Genomic DNA, 26,809 nt, shown 5'->3' on the forward strand with positions numbered 1-26,809 from the left:
GGTGGGTGTGGCCCTTCCAACACTAGTTTTAGCATCCTGTGCCTGGTTCAGGGAAATTTTGAATTAGACAAATTGCTGGATCTGAGGGGCTCAAAGCTGTGGGGCCACTCACTGGATGGAGTCTGTCTATGTGGCTGCCTTGAGCAAGGGTCAGGCATGTGGTGGGTGGGCTGCCTGGAGGAGAAGCAGCCTTTACTGCCATCATTCTTCTTAGTGGCCGCCCGTCGAGAGAATGTTCTAGAAGCCTTTGGGAAACATCTTACCCCCTCAATGCATTAATTTCCGGTACCTCCCAAATACTGCTCACTAAGTTGCTCCACCTTGGTCCCTCCCCTGTCCTGGCCAGTAGTCACTCTTCTGCTAAAAAAGTGCAAAGCTGGAGGGTGGTTTTCCATTCTTGGAGGTCCCAGCCTCATTACTGTCTCCCACCCTTGCTGTCCTCAATATGCTTGACCTGATGTTTCAGTTATTTATAAACTTGTATTTTCTTTCCTCTGCACCATTAGCTTCTGGGGAAGTGGCCAGTGGCCATGCTTGGTCTATATTTGCCTCCTACCCAGTGTCCAGCAGGGAATGGGGTATAAGGGTATGGAGGGAAGAATAATTACTCTTTAGGGAAGAAGAATTCTGGATCCCTCTTTGGTATCAGTCACGCTTTGGGCCTCAATTTTCTTTATCCATGAGATGAAAGGATTGGGCTGGATATTCTCTAAAGTTCTTTATGGTCAAATAGGCTTTTGATAAAGTGTGGCGTCATTGATTTACTCTAGTGTTGGGAGGGGAGAGAGGATTTTAGGCAGGTGTATGTCTGTGCGTGTAGAAGGAGGAAGGAAGATCATCATCTCTCTGGACACAGTATAGGGATCCAGGGAAATCTTCAAAATCACACTCATTCTGGGAGCTGGGCTGACAGAGAGGAAGGTGAGAAACCCAACTATTGTTTTTGTTAAAAAGGCAATTTACAGAGCAATGCTTAAAGGGAGAGGCTTTATAATTAAAAAGAGCTGGGGCTAAACCTTGGCTCCATCAGTTAGAAAGTGTGGTTTCAGACAGGCTGTTGAATCTCTCTAAGACTCAATTTTCTCATCTGTAATATTGGGATGTTATGAGGATTCAAGTCAAGGCACACATTATGGGGATTAAATTAGATAATATATATCTAAGCACACAGGCCCTGGCATACAAAAGTGGTTTATAGATGGAATTATAATTGGTATTCATTGAGATCTTGTTAAATATAAGATGAAAACACTTAAATGTTACGTCTCCAAATGATGTCTGTGTGGTCTTCATGCCCTTCTGATAATACAATGTAAATTGAGAATCTGGTGTCAGTGATGGGGTGGGGGGGTCTCTTTCTCGTGTTTGCTGTTCCATATATCAGTCCCTCTTTTTCCTGCCTTTTAAAAGAACAAAGAATCCCCTTCTTTTTAGCTTATAAACACATTTTAGTTGTTTCTGTAGTGGCTCCTTAGACCGGCTCTCCCTCGGATCTTATACCAGGATAAGTCTGCCCCGTCCAGAAGTTCAAGGCTTCTCTGGCAGGTGTAATAAACTCTGAATTATAATGATGTTTAAGGGCCGGCAGCTGGAGTCTGCACCTGCTGGGTGATGGGAGACTGGTTGGGAGGATGTCCTCCTTCTCTAGCATGGCAGAAGTCCTGACTGGTCCTCAGCAGACGGTGGCAGAGGGCTGATGCTCGCAGACTGAGGCCTTCAGAACTTCGCCTGCCAAGAATGAGCGGCATGTGAGCGCAGCTCCGCGCAGCAGTCCTGGGCAGACGCCCAAGCCCGGCTAGGACGGTCCCTACGGCCCTGAAGGAGTCATGCCAAGAATGTGCACACTGCCAAACGCTTTCCGCCCTGCATGCCGTTCTGGCCCCTGGATTCTCCTGCCAAGCTATTTCTGGAACTCTCTTCTATTCTTCTCCATAACCTTCCCAGGAAAGGAATCGGAAAACCTGGAAATTGTGAGGAAGCATTTGGTGCTTCACCATAACGCTGTTGAAGTGATCGCCATTAAAAAGAAAACTGCAGCTTTGAGAAAACGACATGTCGCTGCAAGTGGTCACTTGAGTGACCTGGCCACAGAAGCAGCGTCTTTTTTGCCTCTGGGCACCTGCACATGGAAGCTTCCAATGCCCACCTGTTGGCATGAGCCCTCCCTGTGAGTCAGATCTTAGGGTTCCGTAAGGAGGTAAAATGCATCTTGCTCGTGCAACAAGAGGTAACAAAAGGGCTCATTTACAGTAGTAACAGAATTCCTTTCATCGCCTTGGTGATGCCAGGACTCCAAAGAGAAATGCTGATGGTGGGACAGATTCCCCATCTAAATTACCCTTCGGCCTCAAACAATTGAAAATGGAGAGAAAATGGCCCCAAAGCCGATTTGCTTTTAATACTTTGAGACCCTGTGGGGTCAGATGCCTGTCTGGACTGTCCATCATTTTAGCCTAAGACAAACTGAATGAGAACAGGCAGAAAAATAAGCGAGTTTAGGTCATGTGTGCCACTGAAAGCGATTTTATTTAAGTCCTGGAGAAAACGCTTTGTGCTTTGCGGTTATACCTGTGCAGGCAGGATGGCATGTTTTTGTTTGTTATTATGGAATGTTTCAATGTCTTGGCCATTACTGAAGTCGTGGGGAGCTGCTCATGCCGTTCAGTTTGAGGTTGTAAGTGAAAACGTTAAGAATCTGTGCTTGTGGGGATGCAGGTTTTGTTGTCCTCATTATGTGTTCTTAGGTTGCTATAAAGAGTCAATTTTTGATGGGTTATCCATGGAAGTTTATTTTCTGGAAGCAAAAACGTTCTCTTTGTTCCTCCCTTTCTTGCTATCGTCTCTCCCTCCGTCCCTTCCCTTCCCCCTTCCCTCCCCCCTTCCCTCCCCCCTCCTCCCTCCTCCCTTTCTCTTTTCAGCTTGCCTTAAAACCAGATGGAGGTAGGTTTACAAGGTTGCTGTGAGCTATAACGATGCCACGACACTCTACCCAGGGCAACAGCGTAAGACTCTGTCTCAAAGAGTGGTCACATTGTGAAATTTTATTTTATTTTTTTATTAAGTCTTTTGTACATAGATCATAAATACATTTATGCCCCTTTCAGTGTGTTGATTATTTGTACAAATTGGAATGCTTACATCATACTAATCAGCATAGCTTTCATCTCATTCACCCAATTATAGCATTAGGACATTTGTGTTCTATACATGATAGAACCAACTTGTACTTGCAATGTGCTCCATAGTTGTGGTCCCCCTACTATCCCTCCCACCCCCTCCCCATCGCTCGCCCTCCCCTTCCCTCCAAAAAAAAAAAGTTTTTAAAGAAACCACTTGAGCTGTGTTTTCATGTTCCCACTTAGATTTGCTCAATTTTTTTTCCTGCTAGACTGCTACCATGCTGTTGTATCCCGGAAAGGAAGGGCATGTCTCATGGAGGTCAGCCTGAGTTGCAGTTTGCACTAATTGTCTTGGGATGGAGCAGTTGGAGGGATGTCACCTAATGAGGCCAGCAGGGTTCCAAAGCTGCTTTCAGAGGCATCCCCCACCGTGGCAGGACGGATGGCTGCAGGGCCAGGAAATGTTGTTCACAACAATGGTCCCTAATGGCAAAACATCGAAAAAATAATAAATGAGCTCATAGCTTAAAAAAAAAAAATCACCTCTTTTCAAAAAGCAGGAAATATCAAAAGCAAATGATGTGTGAAAAAATGCTTATCACTAATCATCAAAGAAATTATAATTAAAACCACAATGCTCTATCAAAAAAAACCATCTAGGTTAACATCTTCAACCTTTTTTATCTCAGGGCACACTTGAAACTAACTTCCATGGCACCCAAATTATGTTGAAAAAAAAAAAAGTAAAAAAAAGAACTTAACTGTGCTTTGAACTTATTTCAAAAGTAATTAAATTAATGACCTTTAAAAATTTTCAAGGCACAGTTAAGATCCTCTCAGGGAACACAGGTGGAAGTCACTGATCTGGGAGATAACTGCATTGTTGTGCCCGTCATATAAAAGTACACGGCACACTTCCCGGGTGAGGGGCACAACCACAATAGGGACTTTACCTAACAGGTGCAAATAATGTAACCTAATTGTTTGTACTCCCCTATTAATCTGAAATTAAAAAAAAAAATGAAAAGTTTTCATCTACCCTTTGGTTTTGTTTTAGGACGTGTGTCCCTAGTTTTGGAAAGTCCGAGAATTCCCTGAGGTGTGACATGAAAGACACAGGTGTCCTATCCCTTCTTCCTCCCCGTCATTCCTCGGCTCACCCAGAAAAACCTATTTTTTTCAGCTCTTGGCCACCATGTCTCTATTACTCTGGTTTTGTTAGTTTGGGGTTTTAAGGACTAACTTTTGATTTCTTACTGTGAACAGTGAGGACTGAGATAGCGCCGTATTGCCCCCACCTTCCACATCCACACCCAACGTGCTCGCCCTCACTTTCTTCCTTATTTCGTCTGATATCAGTCTATCAGAATTTTCTGTTAATATGATATAAACATTTCATTAGCAGCTGAGTCATCATTATACTTCCTGTCTTGCACACATTTTGTTTTCTCTGGACTTCATAATTGCCCTTCTCTCACCGAAGTTTCCCATTTATTCATCAGCAGTCCATCCCTAAGCGCTCATCTGTAAATATTTTCTACATTCATTCATTTTCTACGTGCATCAGGTGATCTCTTGTCTATATTTTCATCTTGGAGGGAGAACTTCTTCTTCCTAGTCATCTTGGATGGCTGGTTCTCCCAGTGAGCTCCCCAGCCATTACTCTGAGGGTCCCCATCATCCTCATTCCAGAAATTTCCTTGCCCTTTCACACTCTCGGTTGGATCCTCTATTCCCTGGGTAGCATATTTTCCCCTTTATTTATCTCCTTGCTTTGGTGGACCTCATCTTCAAGTACTTTTCTACAAAAAGGTAACCTGGGATAAAACCTTTTGAGGCCTCTGGATATACGGCATAACTGTTACTCCACTTTCAGTCCCTCGTTTACTGTTTCAGTCCATTCTGTGTTGCTATAGCAGAATCCCTGAGACCTGGTGGTTTATAAAGAAACGATTTTTGCCTCATGATTCTGGTGGTTGGAAAGTTCAAGACCGGACACCTGCATTTGGTGAGGCCCTCAGACTGTTTCAACTCACAGTGGTAAGCAGGAGAGTTGGCTGCATGTGCAGAGAGACCACAGGATGAGGTGGGTGCAGGGGAGGGGGAAGAGTAGAGCTCTAGGCTTTTTTAAGCAACCATGTCTCACAGGAACTAATAGAGAACTCACCCCTGGAGGGAGGACGTTAATCTACCCCTGTGACCCAAACACTTGCCATCAGGTCCCACCTCCAAACTCTGCTATATTTGAAACCAAATTTCAACCTGAGGTTTGAAGGGGACAAACATCCAAACCACAGCAGTTACCTTCATGTAATTAATGTCTTCATTTTGTTGTTTAATCAATTCCAGACCATATCTCTTGTAGGAAAAGGTTATTAGTATTCCTACCCTTCCCTTCACCACTTCAACCCTCCCACTTTCAAACCCTCCTCCCTCTTCCTTTACAATATTCTCTTGACTTTATTTTTACTTTTAGCATAAAAAGCCTTTCTTTATGAACATGATTAATGCTGCTCCGTATACAGCTTTGTAACATCATGTCAAAAAGTTTGCTTTGCTTATTTTATCTCATTCTCAAAGTAGCAGAACTCTTAATGTCCCTTTATTTCTAGCTGCCCTTCTCCCGAGGGCTTCTTTTCCTCCTGTTCCTTGTACTCCAATCTGTGCTGTGTGATCTCCCTGGACACAAATATTTATGACTCTCTTTTTGTACTCTCCTAGGCATAGTACCTGTTTAAAATCCTATGAATTGGTTTGGTGCCTATAGCTCAGTGAGTAGGGTGCCAGCCACATACACCAGAGCTGGTGGGTTTGAATCCAGCCCAGGCCTGCCAAAAGACAATGACAACTACAACCAAAAAATAGCCGGGCATTGTGGTGAGCACCTGTAGTCTCAGCTACTCCGGAGGTCAAGGCAAGAGAATCACTTAAGCCTAAGAGTTAGAGGTTGCTGTGAGCTGTGACACCAAGGCACTCTACTGAGGGTGACATAGTGAGACTCTGTCTCAACATAAAATAAAATCCTATGATTTTTCTTTCTAATTTTACTTCTTATTAACTGAAAGAATCTATCAATCACTTAAAAAGAGAGGTTGTTGAGGTAAACCTAAATCCTTGCAGAGGCAGAAATATCCTTGTTTTATCTTCACAGTTGATTGGCTGGAAATGGAATTCTAGGTAGAAAATGTGTATTTTTTCTCAAAATTTGGAAATGATAACTTTGTGATATCAGTTCCAACATTATAGGATGCTGTGAGTGACTTAATAGATTGATTTTTATCCTCTTTTAGAGTAGTCTTTCATTCCCTCCCCCAGAAGATTTCAGGATATTTTGCTCATTCTCAGACTTCTTAGATTTCAAAGTAGTTTATCTAAGTGAGGACAACTTGTGAAGTGTAGCACAGTTGACTCTGGAGTAACATGGGTTCGAACTGCATGGATCTGTCTGTGTGTGGAGTTTTTTCTACCTCTGCTATCCTTGAGACAGCAAGACTGACCCTCCCCTTTCTTCCTTCTCTTCAATCTACTCAGCATGGAAGCAACAAAATGACCTATTTCATTACTACTTAATGAATAGTAAATATATATATATATTTTCTCTTCCTTATTCTTTTCTTAATAACATTTCTTTTGCTTACTTTATTGTAAGAATACAGTATGAATATAATACCTATTAACATACAACAGATGTGTTCATTAACTGGTTATGTTACTAGTGAGGCTTCTGGTCAACAGTAGGTTATCAGTAGTTAAATTTCTGAGAGTCAAAAGTTAGACTTGGGGGCGGCGCCTGTGGCTCAGTGAGTAGGGCACTGGCCCCATATCCCGAGGGTGGCAGGTTCGAACCCAGCCCCGGCCAAACTGCAACAACAACAAAAAAGTTAGATTTGCAGTTTTGACTGTAAGGGGTGTTAGCACCTCAACTCTTGTTTGTTCAAGGGTCAACTGTATCATGTTAAAGAGTACAGGCCATGGATCCTGTGCGGCTGATTTAAAATCCCAGTTGTTTGGTTTTGTAGCTTGGGTAAGGTTTTTTATTTTTATTTATTTATTTATTTATTTATTTATTTATTTATTTATTTATTTATTGAGACAAAGCCTCAAGCTGTCTCCCTGGGTAGAGTGCTGTGGCATCACAGCTCACAGCAACCTCCAACTCCTGGGCTCAAGTGATTCTCCTGCCTCCACCTCCCAAGTAGCTGGGATTACAGGCGCCTGCCACAACGCCCAGCTATTTTTTGGTCGCAGCCGTCATTGTTGTTTGGCGGCCCGGGCTGGATTCAAACCCACCAGCTCAGGTGTATGTGGCTGGCGCCTTAGCTGCTTGAGCCATAGGCGCCAAGCCTCTTGGGTAAGGTTTTAAGCCATGTCCCCATTTTTCTCAGTCCTAAAATGGAATTGATAATAGGAGCTGCCTCTTAGATTTCTTTGTGGAGAATTAAAAGTCGTGACACACAACGCTTTGAAAGTGGTGCCTGGCACACGGTAGGTCTTCAGTAACGTTGAGCTGTTACTATTCCCATTGCTATTTACTGTAATGGCACCTTTAAGCTTACGGATCTGTGACGTTCTTATCTGCGGTATGAGCTTGAGTCATTCTTTATTTCATTTCACTGCTTTCTCCATTATCCCCGTCTCTTTCTCTGGGACGTTTAGCATGTTTTCTTTGTTGCTTATGTTTATCTTCAACTTTTCCTTCACTTCTTGTTTTACCAACTTGCAGGTACCCTCAAATTTAACATCTAGCCTCTGTATTAGATTTTTATTTCGGTGATCACAGATTTACTATTCAAAAGCTTTTCCCATTGCCACAAGTGCCCTTTTCTCGTTTTGTGGATAAAATGCAGTCTGGAATCTCTGATTTGTTTATATGTTATTTTCTGCTCCTCAACTCTTTGTTTTCCCTAGGGCCCTATTTTTTGTTTTGTTTTATTTCTATTTCTTTCGTATTTCAGACTTGCCTTCCATGTCGGGAAGTCCTAGGTGGTCTGTTTATACTCAAGGATGGAGTTGATGAAAAAGCGGACAGGGAATTGTGTACATGAGGATGGCAGGCTTTGCCTGATCATGAACAGGTGGGATGTCTGAGCACCCCCAAAGAGCCAGGATTCTTACAGTTCTGCTCTAGGGTATCCACATCCACATCAGATGCCCTTATTCTCTTCTGAGGGTTTGTTTCATCTCTTTGACAAAGAACCTTCCACTCTTGTTTATTTGATTAGTTTTTGTTTGGGCTGTAATGTTTTTGGTCTGCTCAGGTAAAGACCAGCTGTGAGGCCTTTGGTAGTTGAAGGTGGAGATGTGAGCCGATCCTTCCACACACAATCTTTATTTTATTTTGTTTGATTTTGAGGCAGCGTCTCACTCTATTGTCCCAGGTTAGAGCACCATGGTGTCACAGCTCTCACAGCAACCTCAAACTCTTGGGCTCAAGAGATCCTCCTGCCTCAGCCTCATGAGTAGCTGGAACTACAGGCACCTGCCAAAACACCCAGCTAATTTTTTCTATTTTTATTTTATTTTTGAGACAGAGTCTCACTTTATTGCCCTTAGTAGAGTGCCATGGTGTCACAGCTCCCAGCAACCTCCAACTCCTGGGCTTAGGTGATTCTCTTGCCTCAGCCTTCTAAGTAGCTGGGACTACAGGTGCCCGCCACAACACCTGGCTATTTGTTGTTGTTGTTGTTGTTGTTGCAGTTTGGCGGGGGCCGGGCTCAAACCCACCACCCTCGGTATATGGGGCCATGCCCTACCCACTGAGCCACAGGCGCTACCCATTTTTTCTATTTTTAGTAGACACAGGGTCCCACTCTTGTTCTTGCTCTTAAACTTCTGAGCTCAAGCAATCCACCTGACTTAGCCTCCCAACAGTGGTAGGGTTACCACCATGCCTGGCCCACACACAGACCTTAGATCAGCGGTTCTCAACCTGTGGGTCACGCCCCACAGAAACTGCATTAAAGAGCCGCAGCATTAGCAAGGTTGAGAACCACTGCTTTATTTAGGTTCATCTCTTTTTCCATGTGCACACCTCATCATATTTCCGATAGACATGGTAGTGTCCAGACGCTAGTTTTTCCAGACTTCTACAGAGCGAAGGGGCCCTTGGATTTGCCAAGCTACCCCCATCTCTTCTACCCACTGTTGCCTGGGGCTCTTCGTGGCTATCCATCCTTGGACATCGTCCACCACCATCCACCATCCACCACCCGCCACCACACTATCCGATTTCTGTCTCCTGAAAACTTGCCAGAATCTCTAAGCCGCCAACAGCCTCCTTTTCCCAACTGGGAGTTTGTGTTTAGTTTATTTCCTTCTCATCTTTTTAATAAGGGCAAGGGGATAAATAAATATTACGCCACCCTCTTAATCAAATATCACAATTTTTTAAAAGCCTAATTTCAGGGCTAGATTATAACATGAAATAAAACCCTATTGTTTTACAAGATGCACATGTTTGAGTGAATTGCATTTGGAGCAACTCGCAGACTCAATCAAAGGAAGAGAACTGATCTCTCAGTGCCCTCGTGTAGTTTAGCCGGCATGGCGCACTACAACTTCAAGAAGATAACGGTGGTGCCGTCTGCCAAGGACTTTATTGACCTGACATTATCGAAGACTCAACGAAAGACTCCAACAGTTATTCATAAACATTACCAAATTCATCGAATTAGACATTTTTACATGAGAAAAGTCAAATTTACTCAACAGAATTACCATGATAGACTCTCACAGATTCTCACAGATTTCCCCAAATTGGATGACATCCACCCATTCTACGCTGATTTGATGAATATTCTCTACGACAAGGACCATTACAAGTTGGCTCTAGGACAAATAAATATTGCCAAAAATCTAGTGGACAATGTTGCTAAAGATTATGTGCGGCTTATGAAGTACGGCGACTCTCTGTACCGCTGCAAGCAGCTGAAGCGGGCTGCGCTTGGACGCATGTGCACCGTGATCAAGAGGCAGAGGCAGAGCCTGGAGTACCTGGAGCAAGTGCGGCAGCATTTATCCCGTTTGCCAACGATTGATCCAAATACAAGGACTCTGCTTCTGTGTGGGTACCCCAACGTCGGGAAGTCCAGCTTCATCAATAAGGTCACGAGAGCGGATGTGGATGTCCAGCCCTATGCGTTCACGACCAAGTCTCTATTTGTTGGGCATATGGATTATAAGTATCTGCGCTGGCAGGTTGTTGACACTCCAGGGATTTTGGATCACCCCTTGGAGGATCGGAACACCATTGAGATGCAGGCCATCACGGCCCTGGCCCACCTGCGTGCCGCTGTCCTGTACGTGATGGATCTGTCTGAGCAGTGTGGCCACGGGCTAAAGGAACAGCTGGAGCTCTTCCAGAACATCCGGCCCCTCTTCGTCAACAAGCCTCTTATAATTGTGGCAAACAAATGTGATGTGAAGAGAATAGCTGAACTTTCTGAAGACGATCAGAAAATATTCATGAATTTGCAGACTGAAGGATTCCCTGTGATAGAGACCAGCACCCTGACCGAGGAGGGTGTCATCAAGGTGAAAACAGAGGCTTGTGACAGGCTTTTGGCTCATCGAGTGGAAACCAAAATGAAGGGCAGTAAAGTGAATGAGGTGCTGAACCGACTGCATTTAGCCATCCCAAACAAGCGAGATGATAAGGAGAGGCCCCCGTTCATCCCAGAAGGCGTGGTGGCACGCAGGAAGAGAATGGAGGTGGAGGAGCCCAAGAAGAGGGAACGAGATCTCGAGCTGGAAATGGGAGATGATTATATTTTGGATCTTCAGAAGTACTGGGATTTAATGAATTCTTCTGAAAAATGTGATAAGATACCAGAGATCTGGGAAGGCCATAATATAGCTGATTTTATTGATCCAGCCATAATGAAGAAATTGGAAGAGTTGGAAAAAGAAGAAGAGCTGAGAACAGCAGCAGGAGAGTACGACAGTGAGTCTGAGAGTGAGGATGAAGAGATGGTGGAGATCCGACAGCTGGCGAAACAAATCAGAGAAAAAAAGAAGTTGAAAATTCTGGAATCCAAGGAAAAAGATACACAGGGGCCCAGGATGCCTCGAACTGCTAAGAAGGTTCAGCGAGCGGTGCTAGAGAACGAGATGCGTAGTCTTGGTGTTGACATGGATGGGAAAGACAATGCCCACTACGCAGTGCAGGCAAGAAGGTCTCGGAGCACCACCCGGAAGAGAAAGCGGGAAGACTCCACTCCACCCTCTTCTGTGGCCCGGAGTCGGAGCTGCTCTAGAACTCCACGTGATGTTTCTGGTCTTCGGGACGTCAAGATGGTGAAGAAAGCCAAGACAATGATGAAGAATGCTCAGAAGAAAATGAACCGCCTAGGGAAGAAAGGCGAGGCGGACAGGCACGTGTTCGACATGAAGCCCAAGCACTTGCTCTCTGGGAAGAGGAAAGCTGGTAAAAAGGACAGGAGATAGCAGCCTCCCCCAACAGGGAGCACAGGCAGGCTCTTGTTGTTAGTTTCTTGCTTTGGTTTGGTGTTTCATAAAATGGGAGTTGTAATTTGCAAGCGGAGAATAACAACGAATATAACCGAAGCACTTGTTGCTTGCTGAAAACTGTGGGTTAAGCCTGTTGATGCAGGAATTTTTGTCACTGCGTAATATTTCAGCTATTTTAGCAGGCAGTGGTCCTGCATTTAATGGAGTATCAATTGCTTCAGATTTGCAGAACTGGAGTGGTTATTGGGATGACTATATTGTTTTGATGTTTGTTTTGACTATGTTGTTTGTTGTTCCCTCTCCAAAGAGGAAACTTGTGCTCCATGGCACATGCATAGTCCTTTCTGTGAAGAAGGCGCCTCCCCTGGGTGTGGGCAGAAGGCTCCTCTTCTCACTGCAGGGGTGGGAGGGACTGATTTGTGAGGGTGTCAGCTCGGTGCTTAAAATACTCTATTAAATTATTCTCCAGTCAAAAAAAAAAAAAAAAAAAAAAAAAAAAAGAACTGATCTCTCTCTAATGATAAAATATTATAACCTCAAAACTCCTGGCCTAATAATTTCTCTGCAAATTCATAAAATGATGATATTAACAGCAGCAGTGGTCATAACAGCAACAACATAGTAGTTCATATTTTCCCAGAATTTTATAGTTTCTCAAAGCACTTTCAGAGCCATCGTCTCACCCTACAGACACTGTGTTTCTGGGAGCAATATTATCTCTATTTTTCAGCTAAAGAAATGGAAGTTCACAGAGACTAAGAACTTACCAAAGGTTACACGACAAGCCTTGTTAACTATGGTTCTAGCCTGATGTCTGTGGTCTCACAGCTCCACTTTACAGTTGGTTAAAGATGGGCACCAGCTCAACTGCTGTGAGTGGCTTAGCTTAAAATTGATGCCAAAAAAAAATCTGATAACTTTATATAACCTGAAATCTTCACTTCTTAGCTTAGTATCTCAAGGGAAATTTAATGCTTTTTTTATAGTAGACGGCTTCCAGAAACAATGAGAGTGGCGTCTGTGTGAACCAAACCTATACCCTTTCCCTCAGCCTATAACAAAGAAACCACATGCCTTCAGCACATCCAACTCCATTGTGCCACCAAAATCTATACTTTCAAAGCTGTGCTTTTATGGGTTCCTCTGAGTTATCACCTAGGACCTGGTTCTTAACATCTTGTGTGAGATTCGAGAAGCCTGTCCGTTGGTATGTTAATAGAACGAGGGGCTGTGAACAGATGGTATCAAGGGCCAAGTAAACATAAACCCATTGTTGGGACCCATGTCTGGAAAGAGATGATTCCACATTCCCATGGCTGACCCTCAAAACGCAACAGCAGGCCTCTGACCTCATGTGAAGATGCTGTCAGATACAGACACGCTTAGGCTCTTTCTAATCATTACTGATATCAGCCTCACTTTTATTTGTAATGCAATTAATGGCTAATGGCAATCTAATCGCATAACCAGTGGCTGTTTCAATGTGAGAAATATGGGGAAAATATAGAAAGGAGGAAAAGAAGTTATAGATCCTAACAGGAAGGAGGGATAAAGCCTGCCAACATTTTGGGCACTTTCACACGTGTGTGTATATAATCTCAGTTATATGTGTGAATAGAACTCCTATTACGAAACACGTACCCAGTGTAGCCTCTTTTCACTTTGACTACATATTGAAGTCACGTTGTCCACTCAGTTTTCTAACATTTTCCCATGATGTACAGCAGGTGTCTTCAAACTACGGCCTGCGGGCCACATGAGGCGGTGTGATTGTATTTGTTCCTGTTTTGTTTTTTACTTCAAAATAAGATATGTGCAGTGTGCCTAGGAATTTGTTCATTATTTTTTTTTAAAAGTCCAGCCCTCCAACGGTCTGAGGGACAGTGAATTGGCCCCCTGTTTAAAAAGTTTGAGGATGCCTGATGTACAGTGTTTACAACATCATTCATAGCCACCTTGTAGGATTTCACTTCCATTTACTAACGCTCTTTCCTGGTTGGAGAGAAAAAAATGATGAAGACAGGAGTGTGGGTGGCCAGGGTAACAAGATTTTGATGGTCTTAATCATACTTTAGAAGACACTAAACTGGCAATTTCAAACCATATGTGCTTTTCAAGATACAATCTATATAATTTAGTGCCCAAGCAAGGCTATTTCTTAGCTGATTTTCTGGTTAAAACTGAGTTTCTGGAAGTAAATGATACAGGTTTGGCGTTCCCATGCGGTTGCCGTCAGATGTCCATCAACCAGAGTATACTCACCTGGGGGCTTGATTGTGGCTAGAAGATTTGCTCTTAGATGGCAAACTCACGTGGGTGGTAGATTCATGTTGGCTGCTGGAAAGAAGTCTCAGTTTTTCAGCAGGTGGCCTGCTTGAGTATCCTCACAACATGGCCGCCAATGGCCCTCAGAGGGAGTGATTCAAGAGAGAAGCCCTTTTTATATCATTTTGAATAATACAGCTTCATTAGTGACACTCGTCTTTTCTGCAATGGGAATTATCTCTTAAAGGAGGGGGGCTCTTCGTGAGGGATATTTCACCTCTAAGAATATTCATTTGAATTTGGGGCAGAGTAGCTCCCACTGAAATAAAATATGAACATGGAATGCCCTGGGCCCCTTTCCACAAGGCCCATCTTTCTATAAGACATTTCAACTGAAGTGTTATTATAGGTTAAATTATGGCAAAAGGATTATCCTTTTTCCTCTTTTAAATCTGCTGTCTTGATATCCATGTAATTTTTAATTGCTCACAGAATAAATTTTATGGACCATGCACTATGGTTTAAAACTTCCCCCCACTTTGGGACGTTGGGAGGCAGGTGTTTCTCAGGGCACCCTCTCCCCTTGCCATGCTCCAGGTCAGAGGTGGGGCAGCAAGGCAGTCCTTCCCCCTAGAGAGCCAGGATTCCAGTTCATTCTGCCTCCTCCTGCCCCATGTCTCTCTGTGAAAATCAGGAATCACAGGATCTGTTTGGCATGCAGCTCGCCTCCCCAGGTCTGGGCTCTTCACCTTGGCATGGACTGTTGGCAATGAGCCTCCTGCCCATGCTCACCCAGGTCTCTGCGAGTTTTTAAATCTCGTTTGCATGCAGATTGTATCCTGGAGCTTTACAAAGCTGCATCTGGCCATGCATAATAAAATGTCAACAGCCCATCGACATCAGGTGTTGAAGTTTTGCTGCCTCCCAAAGCAAAGGAAGCTGGTCAGGGTGGTTTTTCTTGAGATTCTTCCCGAAAAGAACAGTCTGGTTGTCACCGGTACCCTCAGACTTGGAGTGGGTCCTCTCGTCCTCCTTCTTGACTCTGGACGAGGCCTGCTCCTTGCTCTGACTGCTACGTTCACTGCTTCCCATCTTAGGGACAAACCCTGTTGGCAGTCACAGGTAGATGAAGCCAACAGTTGGTGCCTCAAAAGGCAGTGTCACGTGACTGCCACATGAGGGCTTTATGGATAACAACCATTGTCTTGTTTTAGGATACTGTTTACCTTCTAGCAGATACTATCAGGATTGGTACAAAGAAATATAGAAAGTGGGTGAAGTCAGAAAGAGGCTACTTAGTATCCCCAACTAAGTAAAAGAAATGAACACGGAGTGGGTGGTGCTTTCACGTGGGGATCAAGGGTCTTGCGTTCCAGTGTCAAGTCTGCCGGTGACTGCCTCTGTGACCTTGGACAAGTCCCTTCTCTGTCCTCAAGTTCCTCATCTGTGAAAAGCACGTCATTAGACCGCTGTCACGGAGCTTTTGTAAGGACACAAAATAAACATGGATCTTGAGACACAGCAAGTGGTTCCTATCCCAGAGCTGTTCTTGTTGCTTCTGCTATGAATTTGGTAAAGTACTGTTGCTATGAGTAAATAAGACTTATTACAAAGTGTTTGGCAGATTAGTTTGTACTATATTTATATTACAACAGACTTCACATCTTTAAGCATTCTCAAGCATTTTAGTTATACTTACTTAGGTATAATTGACATCCTAATTGCAAATGTTATCTATTATTAAAAGTGGGCCCTCTGGCTTTATTCACTTAGGTTTGATTTATTTCTGGTTTTACAGCCTTGGAAACATAGTCACTTTTTAAATTTCTTTAATTTAGGTTTTATTTTAATTAACTCAGACCGCTCATTTTTCTTCAGGTAGGAGGGAGGTGTTAGCCTTCAGGGACTCAGTAAGAAAGGGAGGAGAAAGTTGCAAACATCACCTCATTCTGAGTGAAGAACTAAAAGGCCCTGGTCTGCTCTAAGCTACGTAAAATGGCCAGCTGTGCCAGGGTTTGAGGTTAAAATCTCTAGGATTCTCAAGCTTTGCCATCAGAAAGACAGTTAACAGGAAAGTGAACCCAGATGCCCGAGGTGAAGACGGGAACAGAGCAGGAACCTCTTTTGAAATTGTGTGTTTTATCTTAACATTTGATGTGCGTTTTGCATTCTATTCCCCATTTCACTGTGTTTGTTTTATCACAGAGAGCATGGCCTCCCCTCCATACCCCTAACCTCTGAAAGGTCACTGAAGGAAAACACGGGACATTTCTGTCCTGGCAGAGATGCCAGCAGTCTCATTTGGAAAGCTTAGTCTACGTGTGTGCGCTAAATACAAGGGTGGGAAATGAGAACATCTGGAAAAGGGAATTTGGAGAAATTAAGAAAGGTAAGGGGACAAGGAGGTGAAAGGTCTTGGGGTGACACAGAGTCTGGAACGGAGGCCTGGGATGAATGAGCCAGCCAAGACTGAAAGCCACAAAACTCAGCCTTGGGGCGCCCACCGGATTGGAACTGTGCTGAACCACGGCCAAACACCGCGGAGTCTCAGCTTCTTTTCTGGAAAGTAATTGGTTCCAGGGGTAAAGTTAGACTCCTGCCAATGGCAAGCACATTCCATTAGGACCATAGTTACGACATTCAGTCTTCTGTCACCATCCGCCTGACACGGCCTTGGTTTTGCTTCCTCTTTCTCCAGCCAAACCCCATTTCCTTCTCGCAGTCTTTACCTGGGACCGCAGCATTCAAATGAAAACTTGTGCATCATGCGCAGACAAGCCTCTGGCTCCATGATCTTGCCATCATCCGTTTCTCACAAGGTGACTTTATTGTAATTTATTCCCTTGCAGCTTCTATCAGGTCTAAAGTAGACTTGGCCTTGGTAATGCTGGAGGTCTATATAGTGAAGCGGTTTGGAAGCCTGAGGAATGATGCAGGGTCGGACCCTTGGTGTGAGTGCAGAGGGATGGAGATTTTTTTTTAATGCTGTGTGGAGTTCTGGGATCTGCAGAGAGAGATGCTAAAAGTGAGAGCGCTGATTATTTCTGTGCAAATGGCTACCTGTCTGCTGCCCGGTTGCACAGAGGTGCTCAGGTCTTTCTTGCTGACTTGGAAGGAGGGGGTGGGATTGACGGGCAGGCAGCTTCTTCATGACAGTGGCAGGTGCAGGTGGCCATGCCTGTTACAGGTCATAGGAGGTGTTGCTTGAACACCAAACTGCTGCAATCTTAGATTCATAGATGTAGCGCAGCAATAGATATTGCATCTTTCCGCCCCCTGCTAGCAGCACCTGTGCATTCCAGCAAGGAGAACCAGAGGGCCGTAGAGCCCTTCACGGGTACGAGGCTGCATGGTCGGGACCTTAGCTTCCCCGGCAGAAGGATGGAGCCACCAGTGCCCAGACTCGGCTTCTGTGGAGAGGAAAGGCAAGGGTGCACGCATGGCGCCTGACATTCAGTAAGCGCATAATGAACAGCAGCTGCCATCAGTCGTGTTGTGGTGGTGGTTACCATCACCTCCCTCTGAGCCAGGCATGGGGAAGAGAGTTCACACGTGGTCTGGAAGCCTTGACAAGTAGAAGGTAAATGTCACAAATAGTGGGAAGAACTTGAGCTGTGTGACCTGAATTAAGTAGGATTGTCTTGGCGCGGGTATCCGCCACTAGCTTAAGTTGGCCTAAGGAGGGGAGGGACTTCAGGAGGCAGCTGGGTGTCATGGAAACCAGAAGATGGGCCGTGGCCTTGTCTCCACTCTGTGCCGCTCCCTGGGTCCCCACCAGAATGGGCAGGGGCTGATTCTCTGGAAGCTGCCAGGGCTTAGGGGGGTGCTGGGCCCTGAGAGCTCATCTCTGCAGCAGGGTAGCTTCTCACAGTAACGTCCCAAGTAGTCCTGCAGGGGGTCGTGGGAATAGACAATGGTCGTATGTCACAACCAGGATGATGGCACTGAGGAACTCTAGGCCATGTGGTGTTTTAAGTACTTTATTTGCATTCATTCACTTAATACTCATTCCTATAAAGTTGATATGGCATTATCACCAGGCAGCAGAAGAAAAGTGATACTCTGAGAGGTGAGGTCACTTCCATTCCCATCTGACACAGGTCAGAACAGATGGAGGCAGGGCGTGAGTCTGACCACAGAGCCCACACACTTAAAAACAACTTGTGGGAAGGTGTGCTCTGGCCAGCTTGTGACAGGCGGGCCCTCCTCCAGGTCATGTTTATCCTCCAGGCATCGCACTGTCCTTTCTGCCAGGCTGGGTTCTAACCTACCAGCCTCAGTGTCTGTGGCCGGCACCCTAACCACTGAGCTACAGGGGCCACCTGTTCTGGAAATTTCTTAAAAAGGAAATGGCATGATGTGGTCTTGCATATCAGGCTTCTTTGATGGAGCGTAACATTTTCAAGGGTCATCGTGTCCCACGCGTATTGGTACTTCACTTCTTTTCTGGGGATGAATAATATTCCATCACGTGGATATACCACATTTATTGATCAGTTTATCAGTTCATGGCATTTTGGTCGTTTCCTCCTCTGCCTCTCGTGAAGATCACCCCTGTGAACATTCATGTACAAGTGTTTGCTTAAACACCCATCGTCAGCCCTTTCTCTTCTATAACTAACTTGCTGTTTCACGTGGAAACTCTATTTAACTTATTGAGGAACTGTTGAATCTTCTTCTGCAGTGGCCTCGCCATTTTTACGTTCCCACCGGCCAAGTACAAGGATTCTGATTTCTCCACCTCCTTGCCTCCAGCATCAACTTTTAACTTGGGAGATGAGTTTTATTATAACAACCGGGGGAGGGGAGGGAGGAAATACTTGAATTATTTAGGCCTCATTTATTTAATGAGACCCTACTGAAGCAAGAACTGGAAACTTGTGAGCATTTTAATGCAAAATACATCACAGGATTTGAGATAACCAAAAGCAAAGGTTTAACACGTGGAGATAAATTTGATCATTAGTTCATATCTGTGGACCATATAAACACAAGATCATAAAATCCCTGGAGCTTCTTGTGGCGAGGCTGTACCCCGTGATAGGATTCATCTGGTGTATTTTTCTATAAAAACGTACAACAGCCCCTCTCGGTGACATCTGGACTTGTCTGCGTAAAAATGAGAGTTCAGGGTCGTATTATTGTTATTTCACGTTCGATACCTCGTCTGATCCATAAAACGGAGGCACCATGTGGTAAGCTGCCGTTTCTCTCCTGAAAACATTAAGACATGTTACGTCTACCTTCTATTTTTGCTAATGATGCAAAATGTTGAAACGTGTCATTTTTTTTCCTTCTGCCAACCCATGAATGTGCCATTCTTATCTGAAACCTAAATAAATACTCATTAATGTGCAGTGAAATTCAAATCAGCACGTCATATAAATAAGCCTGCTAGAGGAATACATGTTGCTTTAAATATGTAGACCAAAATAACATGAAATAAATTGAGCATCATTTCCCAAGCAGAACAACCAACCCAATAAACTTGTTTTTATGACTCAATATCCTCATCTCAGGTAGGTAAGAAAGCATGTGTTTGGTTCTTCATTTCCTAATCAATTATACATTTTAAAACCAACATTACTTAGTTGAGATTTTTACAGGTCAAATGGAGAATGTGCATCTCACCGGATTCTCAGGTGACAGGACAGGGAGAGGTGACAAAGTAAGAGGCATTGGGCTTTTCCTTCATTTCTTTCCTTATTGATTCTTTCCCCCTCCCCCGCTTTTGGGCAAATATTTATTTGTCTAAGCACTATCGTCTGCCAGGTGCTGTGCTGAAATCTGGGGACATAGCGATGACCTGAAAAAGAAACCATCGGTGGCTTCATGGAACTTACAGTTTAAAGCGTGTCTCGTGATGGTGTTACTGACATTTATCACAGTTATCTGTTGCTGTGTGACTCACCAGCCTCAGACTGAGTAATGCACGTTGGTACCTTATGACAGTCTCAGTTTTGTGGGCCAGGAATTGGGGGATGGCATGCAGAGAAGGCTCAGCTCTGCTCCACAGTGCCCGGGGCCTTGTCTGGGATGATGTGAATGGTCAAGATGGTCTGCGCTGCGGGGGTCTGGGTTCCTTGGCTCTTCTTTTCAGGTTATCTTCTAGGATTGGAATGTTGAAGATGGCTTTTTCACCCCATATATCTGACTCCTGGGCTGGATGGTGAGACAGGTGAGGATGCCCGGACATCTCTCTTGCCCCATCCAGTCTGCGAGTATGGGCTTCCTCAAAGCACGGTGGCCTCAGGATACTTTGATTTCTTCCATAGCAGTCTCTCCCCGAGGGAGTGGTCTGAGAGTCACAGATAGAAGCAGCCAGGCCTATTAGGGTCCAGCCTCAGAAACCCCAAGGTCACTTCTGCCTCTCACTCCTGGTCAGCCATGTCACTAAGGCCAGCCAGATTCAGGAGGACGGTATTTAGACCCTATTTCTCGTAGAAGGACCAGCATAAAAACTTGACGTTGTCTTTAGTCTGAAATAGAGGAAGGCAGACATTCAAAAAAATGAAAACGGGGATACCTCTTGCAGTGAAGAAAAAGTACCTGCTGCTCCACGTCCTCAGAACCTCCTGGTTGCCAGTGACAGAAACCTCACTCAGGTGGATTCAAGAAGGGAATTTCCTGCCCCCTCACCTGCCCCTGGACTGAATCCTCTGGGGCTGCGAGGATGCAGTCAAGAACCTCTTTCCTGTCCTTTGGATTTACCTGTATTCTCAGGCAGAGCTCCTCGAGTGACAACTCCAAAGGCCACCAACTGCTCCACGTTCCTGCTAGTTTATTAATTCCCACTGAGAAAAGAGAGGCCATTTGTCTCCTTTTCAGTAGTTCTATCAAATAATCCTGAAATCAAACCTGTTGCCTGTGTTTGGGTCATGTGCCTCGGCTGCAGCCACCACTGTAGCCGGAGAGAGGAAATGCTCAGATTGGCCAGGGTGGGGCGCTGTGCCCACCTCTGGGATGTGGGTGTGGAATCAGCTCCAAAGGAAGCACACCCGGGGTCGGGTGAGTCTGAAAAGAGGGCTTTAGATGCTAACCAGACAAAAAAGTGAAAATCACTCATCACACAAGCCTGATACGGGGTGACCCGTCTTGGGGATTAGGTCCATATACAGAAACAAATGGAGAGGGACATTGCTCTCTGATGTCACGACTTATCAGCTTGCATTCATTACATTTTCGTAGTGTATGGGGCCCTGGACAAGCTGTCACTGCGAATACAAACAGAATGGACAAATGGGTGATGCAGGGGGTTCTAGGGATGCTGGAGATGGCCACCAGGTGGCAGTAGCGCACACACGCTTCACTGAGCAACACTTCGGAGACGGCCCAGAGGTGCAGGTGTCCATATCCGCGGGCGGGGGAGTGCACAAGAGACTTACACGTCCGGGTGATGCTTCTAGAACGGTGGAGGCTTGGGGTCTTTATGGCCCAGGGCTTATCTTATCTATGGCCGGCAGATACTGGGTGCACTTTCGCGGGGTATGCAAAGCATACCCTCTAGATACCTACACACCTCATTTGAATTATGTTTAAAGGGATTAGATGCATAAAATTTGAGTTTGGCACTGGTGGGCTTGTAAACTAACAGTTCTGACCCCGCAAAGAAGAAATAAACTAGGGCCAGTACACAAGGGGCAGCCTTTGGCTCAGTTATAACAAGGAGCTAAAAATTAATCTCAGTTATACACAGAACAATGACCAATATCAGCCTCTTAAAGACGTCAGGTACAGACTGTGGAAGGAGAAATGTAATAGTTAACATTTTTTTTTACATGTTTACCATGAGACAGGGACTGTATCATCTTCTTTATTTGAACGGTCTCATCTAAGTCCCACAGTAGCTCTGTGAGGTAGACATTATTTTTATTTTTTTTTTTCTTTTTTTTTTTTTTATTGTTGGGGATTCATTGAGAGGTAGACATTATTATCCTCATTTACAGATGGGAAAACCAACGGGTAACTTAGAGCCAAGGGATGGCTGGTGATGATTCCGCTGTGATACGGCATAGCCAATGTCCACTCACACTTAACTGGCCACAGCAAGTCACAAGGTGGAGCCTAACATCAGTGAAGCCGCTAGTTGTGTTTCTCTCTCTACAGGATCACTAGAGAGGATGCTATAGGGACAGCTCAGAAAGGGACAGTTACTGAATCAATAACTAAATCTACTGTTAGAGCAGCAGGGTGACTTGAGATAGCCAGCAAAATAAGAGAGAAAGAGCGAGTGAAGTTTTAGCAAGTAAGGAAGTCTGTTTTAACAGCTTGGATAGCAAGCTGGGCCCTGTCCTACTGACCGCAGGCACTGTGGAAAGTGCAGCCCTCTGGGTTTTATAGACAACTTTCTGGACTATCTGATTCTTCTTGGAAGTCTTCCAGGGTCTTAACTCTGTTCTCAAAACAGCCCACCTGCGAGTCTTGAAAACAACTACCAGCCAGGTCTTAATAACATCCACCTGCAGGGTCTAAATCAGCTTCATTCCCATAATAGCCCAGGGCAGCTTGACACGGACCAGACCAAAATAGCCTAACTGCATCCGTTTTCTGCCCTGATCATATCTGGATGACTACCCAACACCACCATAGGCAGATTCTTAAGGAATTACAACACAACGTGGTACGTTCTGATGGAACTTGCTATTGTTTGAGCAGAGGATGGGATGCCTAACACTTGCAATTTGCCTTTTGAGCTTAGAACAAAGTGAAATTTAGAGCAAATTTTGGTGGCCAAGCCGCAATTTTCTGGCACAAGGATAGAAAGGGTTGTAATAGATGCATTTGGAGAATCCAGGTCCATCAGCCAACTTAGAATGAAAAGAGCTTACAGCAATTTCTCTCTCCCAAGAATCGGCTTAAAGAGTCTTGTCGATAGCCATGTCTGTGTATCTGTAAGCAAAGGACTTGGGAAGTAGGGTACCCTTAGAACGATTTGGGGAGAAATGCCTGTTCTTGAGGACACCACATCTGTGTCTATACACTGGGAGGTGGTCAAGGGAAAGCAGGATGGTGGTGGAAAATGTGGCGTGAATTATACAGAGATTGGTGATAGACCATGAGTCCGCTATTTCGGTGCCTGCCAACTGTTCTCCTTATATAACAGCGTGCTCCCACCTTCCTGTTTACATGGAATGTATATGGGATATATAGAGAATTAAAAAATACATAGTCACGGCTGTGTCAGTTGTTGTTTTGAACTTTGTGCGATGGAACTCAGCTTAGATCTGGAGCACACACTTCCACTGATTGTAACTCAGTTACTTCTGGTTTAAAACTGCGTTATCTTCTGGGTAAATATCAGCCAAATCCAGATGGCTTTCTTTGCCCTTTCTTTATCCCTTCTCTTTGGGTTCTCAGAAGGCTTTGCATCGTTTGGTCTTGGGGATGTGATCTTGTCCGTGAATTTCCTGCTTGCCATTTCTGGACTTTATTGACCTATTATCAACAGCAGAGACACTAAAGGAGGCTGGAGGTGGGGGGAGGAGGGAGCTAGGGCTATAGAGCCATCTCAGGTCCTCTCTGAATTATTTGTGTCCATTTGTGTCCCAGAGGGCAGGGTGGGATATGAGACATTGAGGCACCGAGCCCCAAATCCATCTGGCTGTTTCTAACCATCTCAGTGGGAGAACAGGCATTCAGAGGAGGCGGGAATCAGGCCTTGTCCTTTCCAGTTCATCTTTCTCTCTTTTAGCCAAGCTCTGTCCCCTGGCCAGGAAAGGGCCGTAGAGTCTTCTGTGCAGCGAGACGCTGCTCCGACGTCCTACCTGCTCTTTGCCTCTTCTCCGTCCTGTGGTTCCAACTCTATCCTCAGCCCTAAAGTTTGTTTTCCATGATTCAGAACCACTTCCTATTTATTATTTTTTGTTTGCTATTTTTAGTGCTTCCTCAAGGATTTAAAATATACATCTTTAACTTAACACAGGCAACCTTCAAATAATGTTGTAACACTTGATGTACAACCGTCGACTCCTCCAACCACAGACTTCCATTTGCCCTCTCTTATTTCCTGTGCCCTTAATATCATAGTTTTTATCTGTGTATGTTAACAACCCTGCAGGATGTTATGATTTTTTTGCTTTAAAACATCAATCGTCTTTCAAATGAATTAAAAGATGAGAAAGAAAATAGGTTCATGGAAATATATATTTCCCTTTGGAAGCATTTTTTTTTTTTTTGTCAATAGACGTTTCCATCTAATGTTATTTTCCTTCTGTCTAAAGAAATTCCTAACATCTCTTTTTAGTGCAAGCCTGCTGGTAATGAGCTCTCCCAACTTTTTTTATCTCAAAAAAAAAAAAAAAAAGTCTTTTCTTCACTTCATTTATGGAAGATAATATTGTTGGGCATAGAACTCCAGGTTGGATATTCAGGACTTCCCAAACTTCTCTCCTTTTTCTTCCAGTTTGCATAGATTCCAATAAGGAATCTGACATCATTGTTTTTGTTTCTCTTTACCTAACCTGCCTTTTTCCTCTGGCTGATTTTAAGACTTTTCTCTTTTTTTTAACAGTGTGTGTATGTGCGTTCAGTAATTTGATTATAATTTCCTTTATGTTTATCTTGCTTAGAGTTTATCAGGATTATTGAATTTGTGGGTTTATAGTTTTATCTAATTTGGAAAAAAAATTGGTCCGTTTTATTTCTTCAAACATTGTTTCCTTGGGAGTCCCCCACCCCGAGACCCCAACTATACCTATTTAGCTTTAACGTCAGATAAATTACATTTATCCGACTTACATTGTTACCAAGGCTTTGTTAATTCCTTGTGGACAGTTTTACTGCTGTCATCTAATCGCATCCAGTGAAATTTCATTTCAGATACTTCATGTTTTTCAGCCCTCCAAGTTCTATTTGGCTGGGATTTAAATATTTTATTTTTCTCCTTATCATCCCCATGTTTTATTTTACAACCTTGAACAAGCAAGACATGTTTTTACCAGCTGTCTTAATAGCCATGTTGGCTGATATTATCACTTCTGTTATTTCTGGGTCTGTTTCTATAGACTGATTTTTCTCCAGGCTATTAGTTGGGTTTTCGTGCTTCTTTGTATGTCTGGTAATTTTTATGGAATTCTAAGCATTATAAATGTTACATTTTGGTACCAGATTTTGTTATGCTTCTACGAAGAATGCTCAGTATTTTTCCGGCAGGTATTTATTCATTTACAAATCAGTTCAATTCTTCCAAGGCTTACTTTTCAGGTTTTCTGTTTGGATAGGTTTAGAGTAGCCTTGATTCTGGGGATCATTTTTATAAGAGCTTCATTTTTAAAGCCTGGCCCTTCTGGAGTCTCTAGTAACTGTGTCCTGTGTTCCAACAACGTCCCTCTGTGTTGGCAGGAGAGCGTCCCCATCGTGCCTATCGTGATCTCTTGGAATTATTTGGCTTACAGCTCCCCGGTAACTGTTCTCTCCTGCAAGTTCTTTCTTTCTTTTTTTTTTTTTTTTTCTTGGCATCGCCGTGTAATTCTATCCTACCCACACACAGGACTGATCTTCAGCCAATAACTGAAAGGAGACCCTTTGCAAATTTCTGGTGATCTCTTTCATACTCTGTCCTCCAAATTCCAGCTAACTCAGCCTTCCTCTTCTCTCTCCGAACTCAGTGACACTCCTGGGCTCTCTTTGAATGCCTCATCCCTGTGCTGGAGTCTGGAAATTCTCTCCTTGGAAATGACAGGACTCAATTCTTTTTTTCCCCCCTGTTCTCAATGATTCCTTATTGTTCAGTGTCTAAATTGTTCAATGTCTAAAGATAGTTATTTCTAAAATATTGTCCAGCTTTCTAATTATTAAGCAAGAGAGTAGTCTAGACCCTCTCACTTTCTCATGGCCAGAAACAGAAGTCCTCAAATTCTCCTTATTGTATAGCAGATTTGTAACATTTTTCGATAATTACTTTTCTTCTCTCAATGGTAGCTAATGCAGTGGCTTTACTGAGAATGCCTAGGATTTACTTATTTGGGGTTTGAAAGGATACGTGGACTTGAAAATGGTGGGAATTCTATAATGAAATTTAATGTTAATTCAAGGAAACATAAAGAGCTATTTCAACAACATGCATTGAGCAATATTTCTATTTGCGAGGTCCTGTTTTAGGTGGGGATACAAAAAAACACACAACGAGATTAATAAAAACACTTCTGATGAAGTGTACTGTAGAGAAAATGGAGAAAGAGGCAAGAGGAATAATTAATAGGTAAAATCTTAAAATCTATAACATGTCAGATGGTAAGTGCCTTGGAAATTATAGAGAAATAATAATCCTCCCAGCTCACTGGGAGGCACTGATTAGAAAACAGGGCCACCGTCCTTTCATAAACTTTAATGACAGAGGCCATCTGCTCAGAGGTAAAATAGCCAAGTATATTATCATAAATGTAAATCTCATTGAGGGCTGTCCCCTCATGCCCTAGTAATCTCTGTCGTTTATGAACGCTTGCCGCAAATTCATATTCACGTATCTATTTGCTGACTTAGTCTCTTGTTTTAGTTTCCCCCAAGGGAACGGATGCTCCCTGAGGGCAGGTATCATGTCTGGTTTTACTCACAAGCGTGTCCCCAAGTACTTTGTATGGCTTGACATCTGAACGGTGTTCATTACACATTCGTTAGTCATTAAAAGCATTTGCAGCAGGAATTCTTAGGTGGGCCAGGTTCTCGAGACCTACCTGGTCTAGACCTTGTTGGTGCAGCCTTGCTTTTCCCTGGAAAGTGGCTAGCCGACTTTCTCTTCAAACATTCCCGGGGGTGATCCCACGTTTCCTTCTTTGTCTTTTCACAGCCGTGCAATCGTTGCACACCCTCAACGACCAGATTTCCCATTTTATTGTCACCAAGTCGAAGGCCCTGGAGGAGGACAAAGACCCTTTCCTGCCCACTGAGAAGGAGACTCTGAAAAGCTCCATGATACTGATGAGACACCTCTTAACGGATGCCCAGGTACAGAGATCAGT

At 44.0% G+C, this 26,809-nt stretch overlaps 2 protein-coding genes across 4 annotated transcripts in view; both read left to right on the forward strand.

Annotated features, from left to right (window-relative positions):
- KAZN (kazrin, periplakin interacting protein) overlaps positions 1-26,809 on the forward strand; it is a 1,031,394-nt gene that overhangs the window by 182,215 nt on the left and 822,370 nt on the right. For all 3 annotated transcript variants that reach the window (XM_053575946.1, XM_053575943.1, XM_053575944.1), the window contains exon 2: positions 26,638-26,795. In XM_053575946.1, coding sequence (XP_053431921.1) covers positions 26,638-26,795 — 158 coding nt within the window. The remainder of the gene's footprint in view (positions 1-26,637; positions 26,796-26,809) is intronic.
- On the forward strand, positions 9,644-12,053 carry LOC128574909 (GTP-binding protein 4). The gene has a single exon (XM_053575942.1). The coding sequence runs from the start codon at positions 9,663-9,665 to the stop codon at positions 11,562-11,564; it is 1,902 nt and encodes a 633-aa protein (XP_053431917.1). The 5' UTR covers positions 9,644-9,662; the 3' UTR covers positions 11,565-12,053.

The sequence above is a fragment of the Nycticebus coucang genome, chromosome 22 (genome assembly GCF_027406575.1).
Source record: "Nycticebus coucang isolate mNycCou1 chromosome 22, mNycCou1.pri, whole genome shotgun sequence".
Classification (NCBI taxonomy): domain Eukaryota; kingdom Metazoa; phylum Chordata; class Mammalia; order Primates; family Lorisidae; genus Nycticebus; species Nycticebus coucang.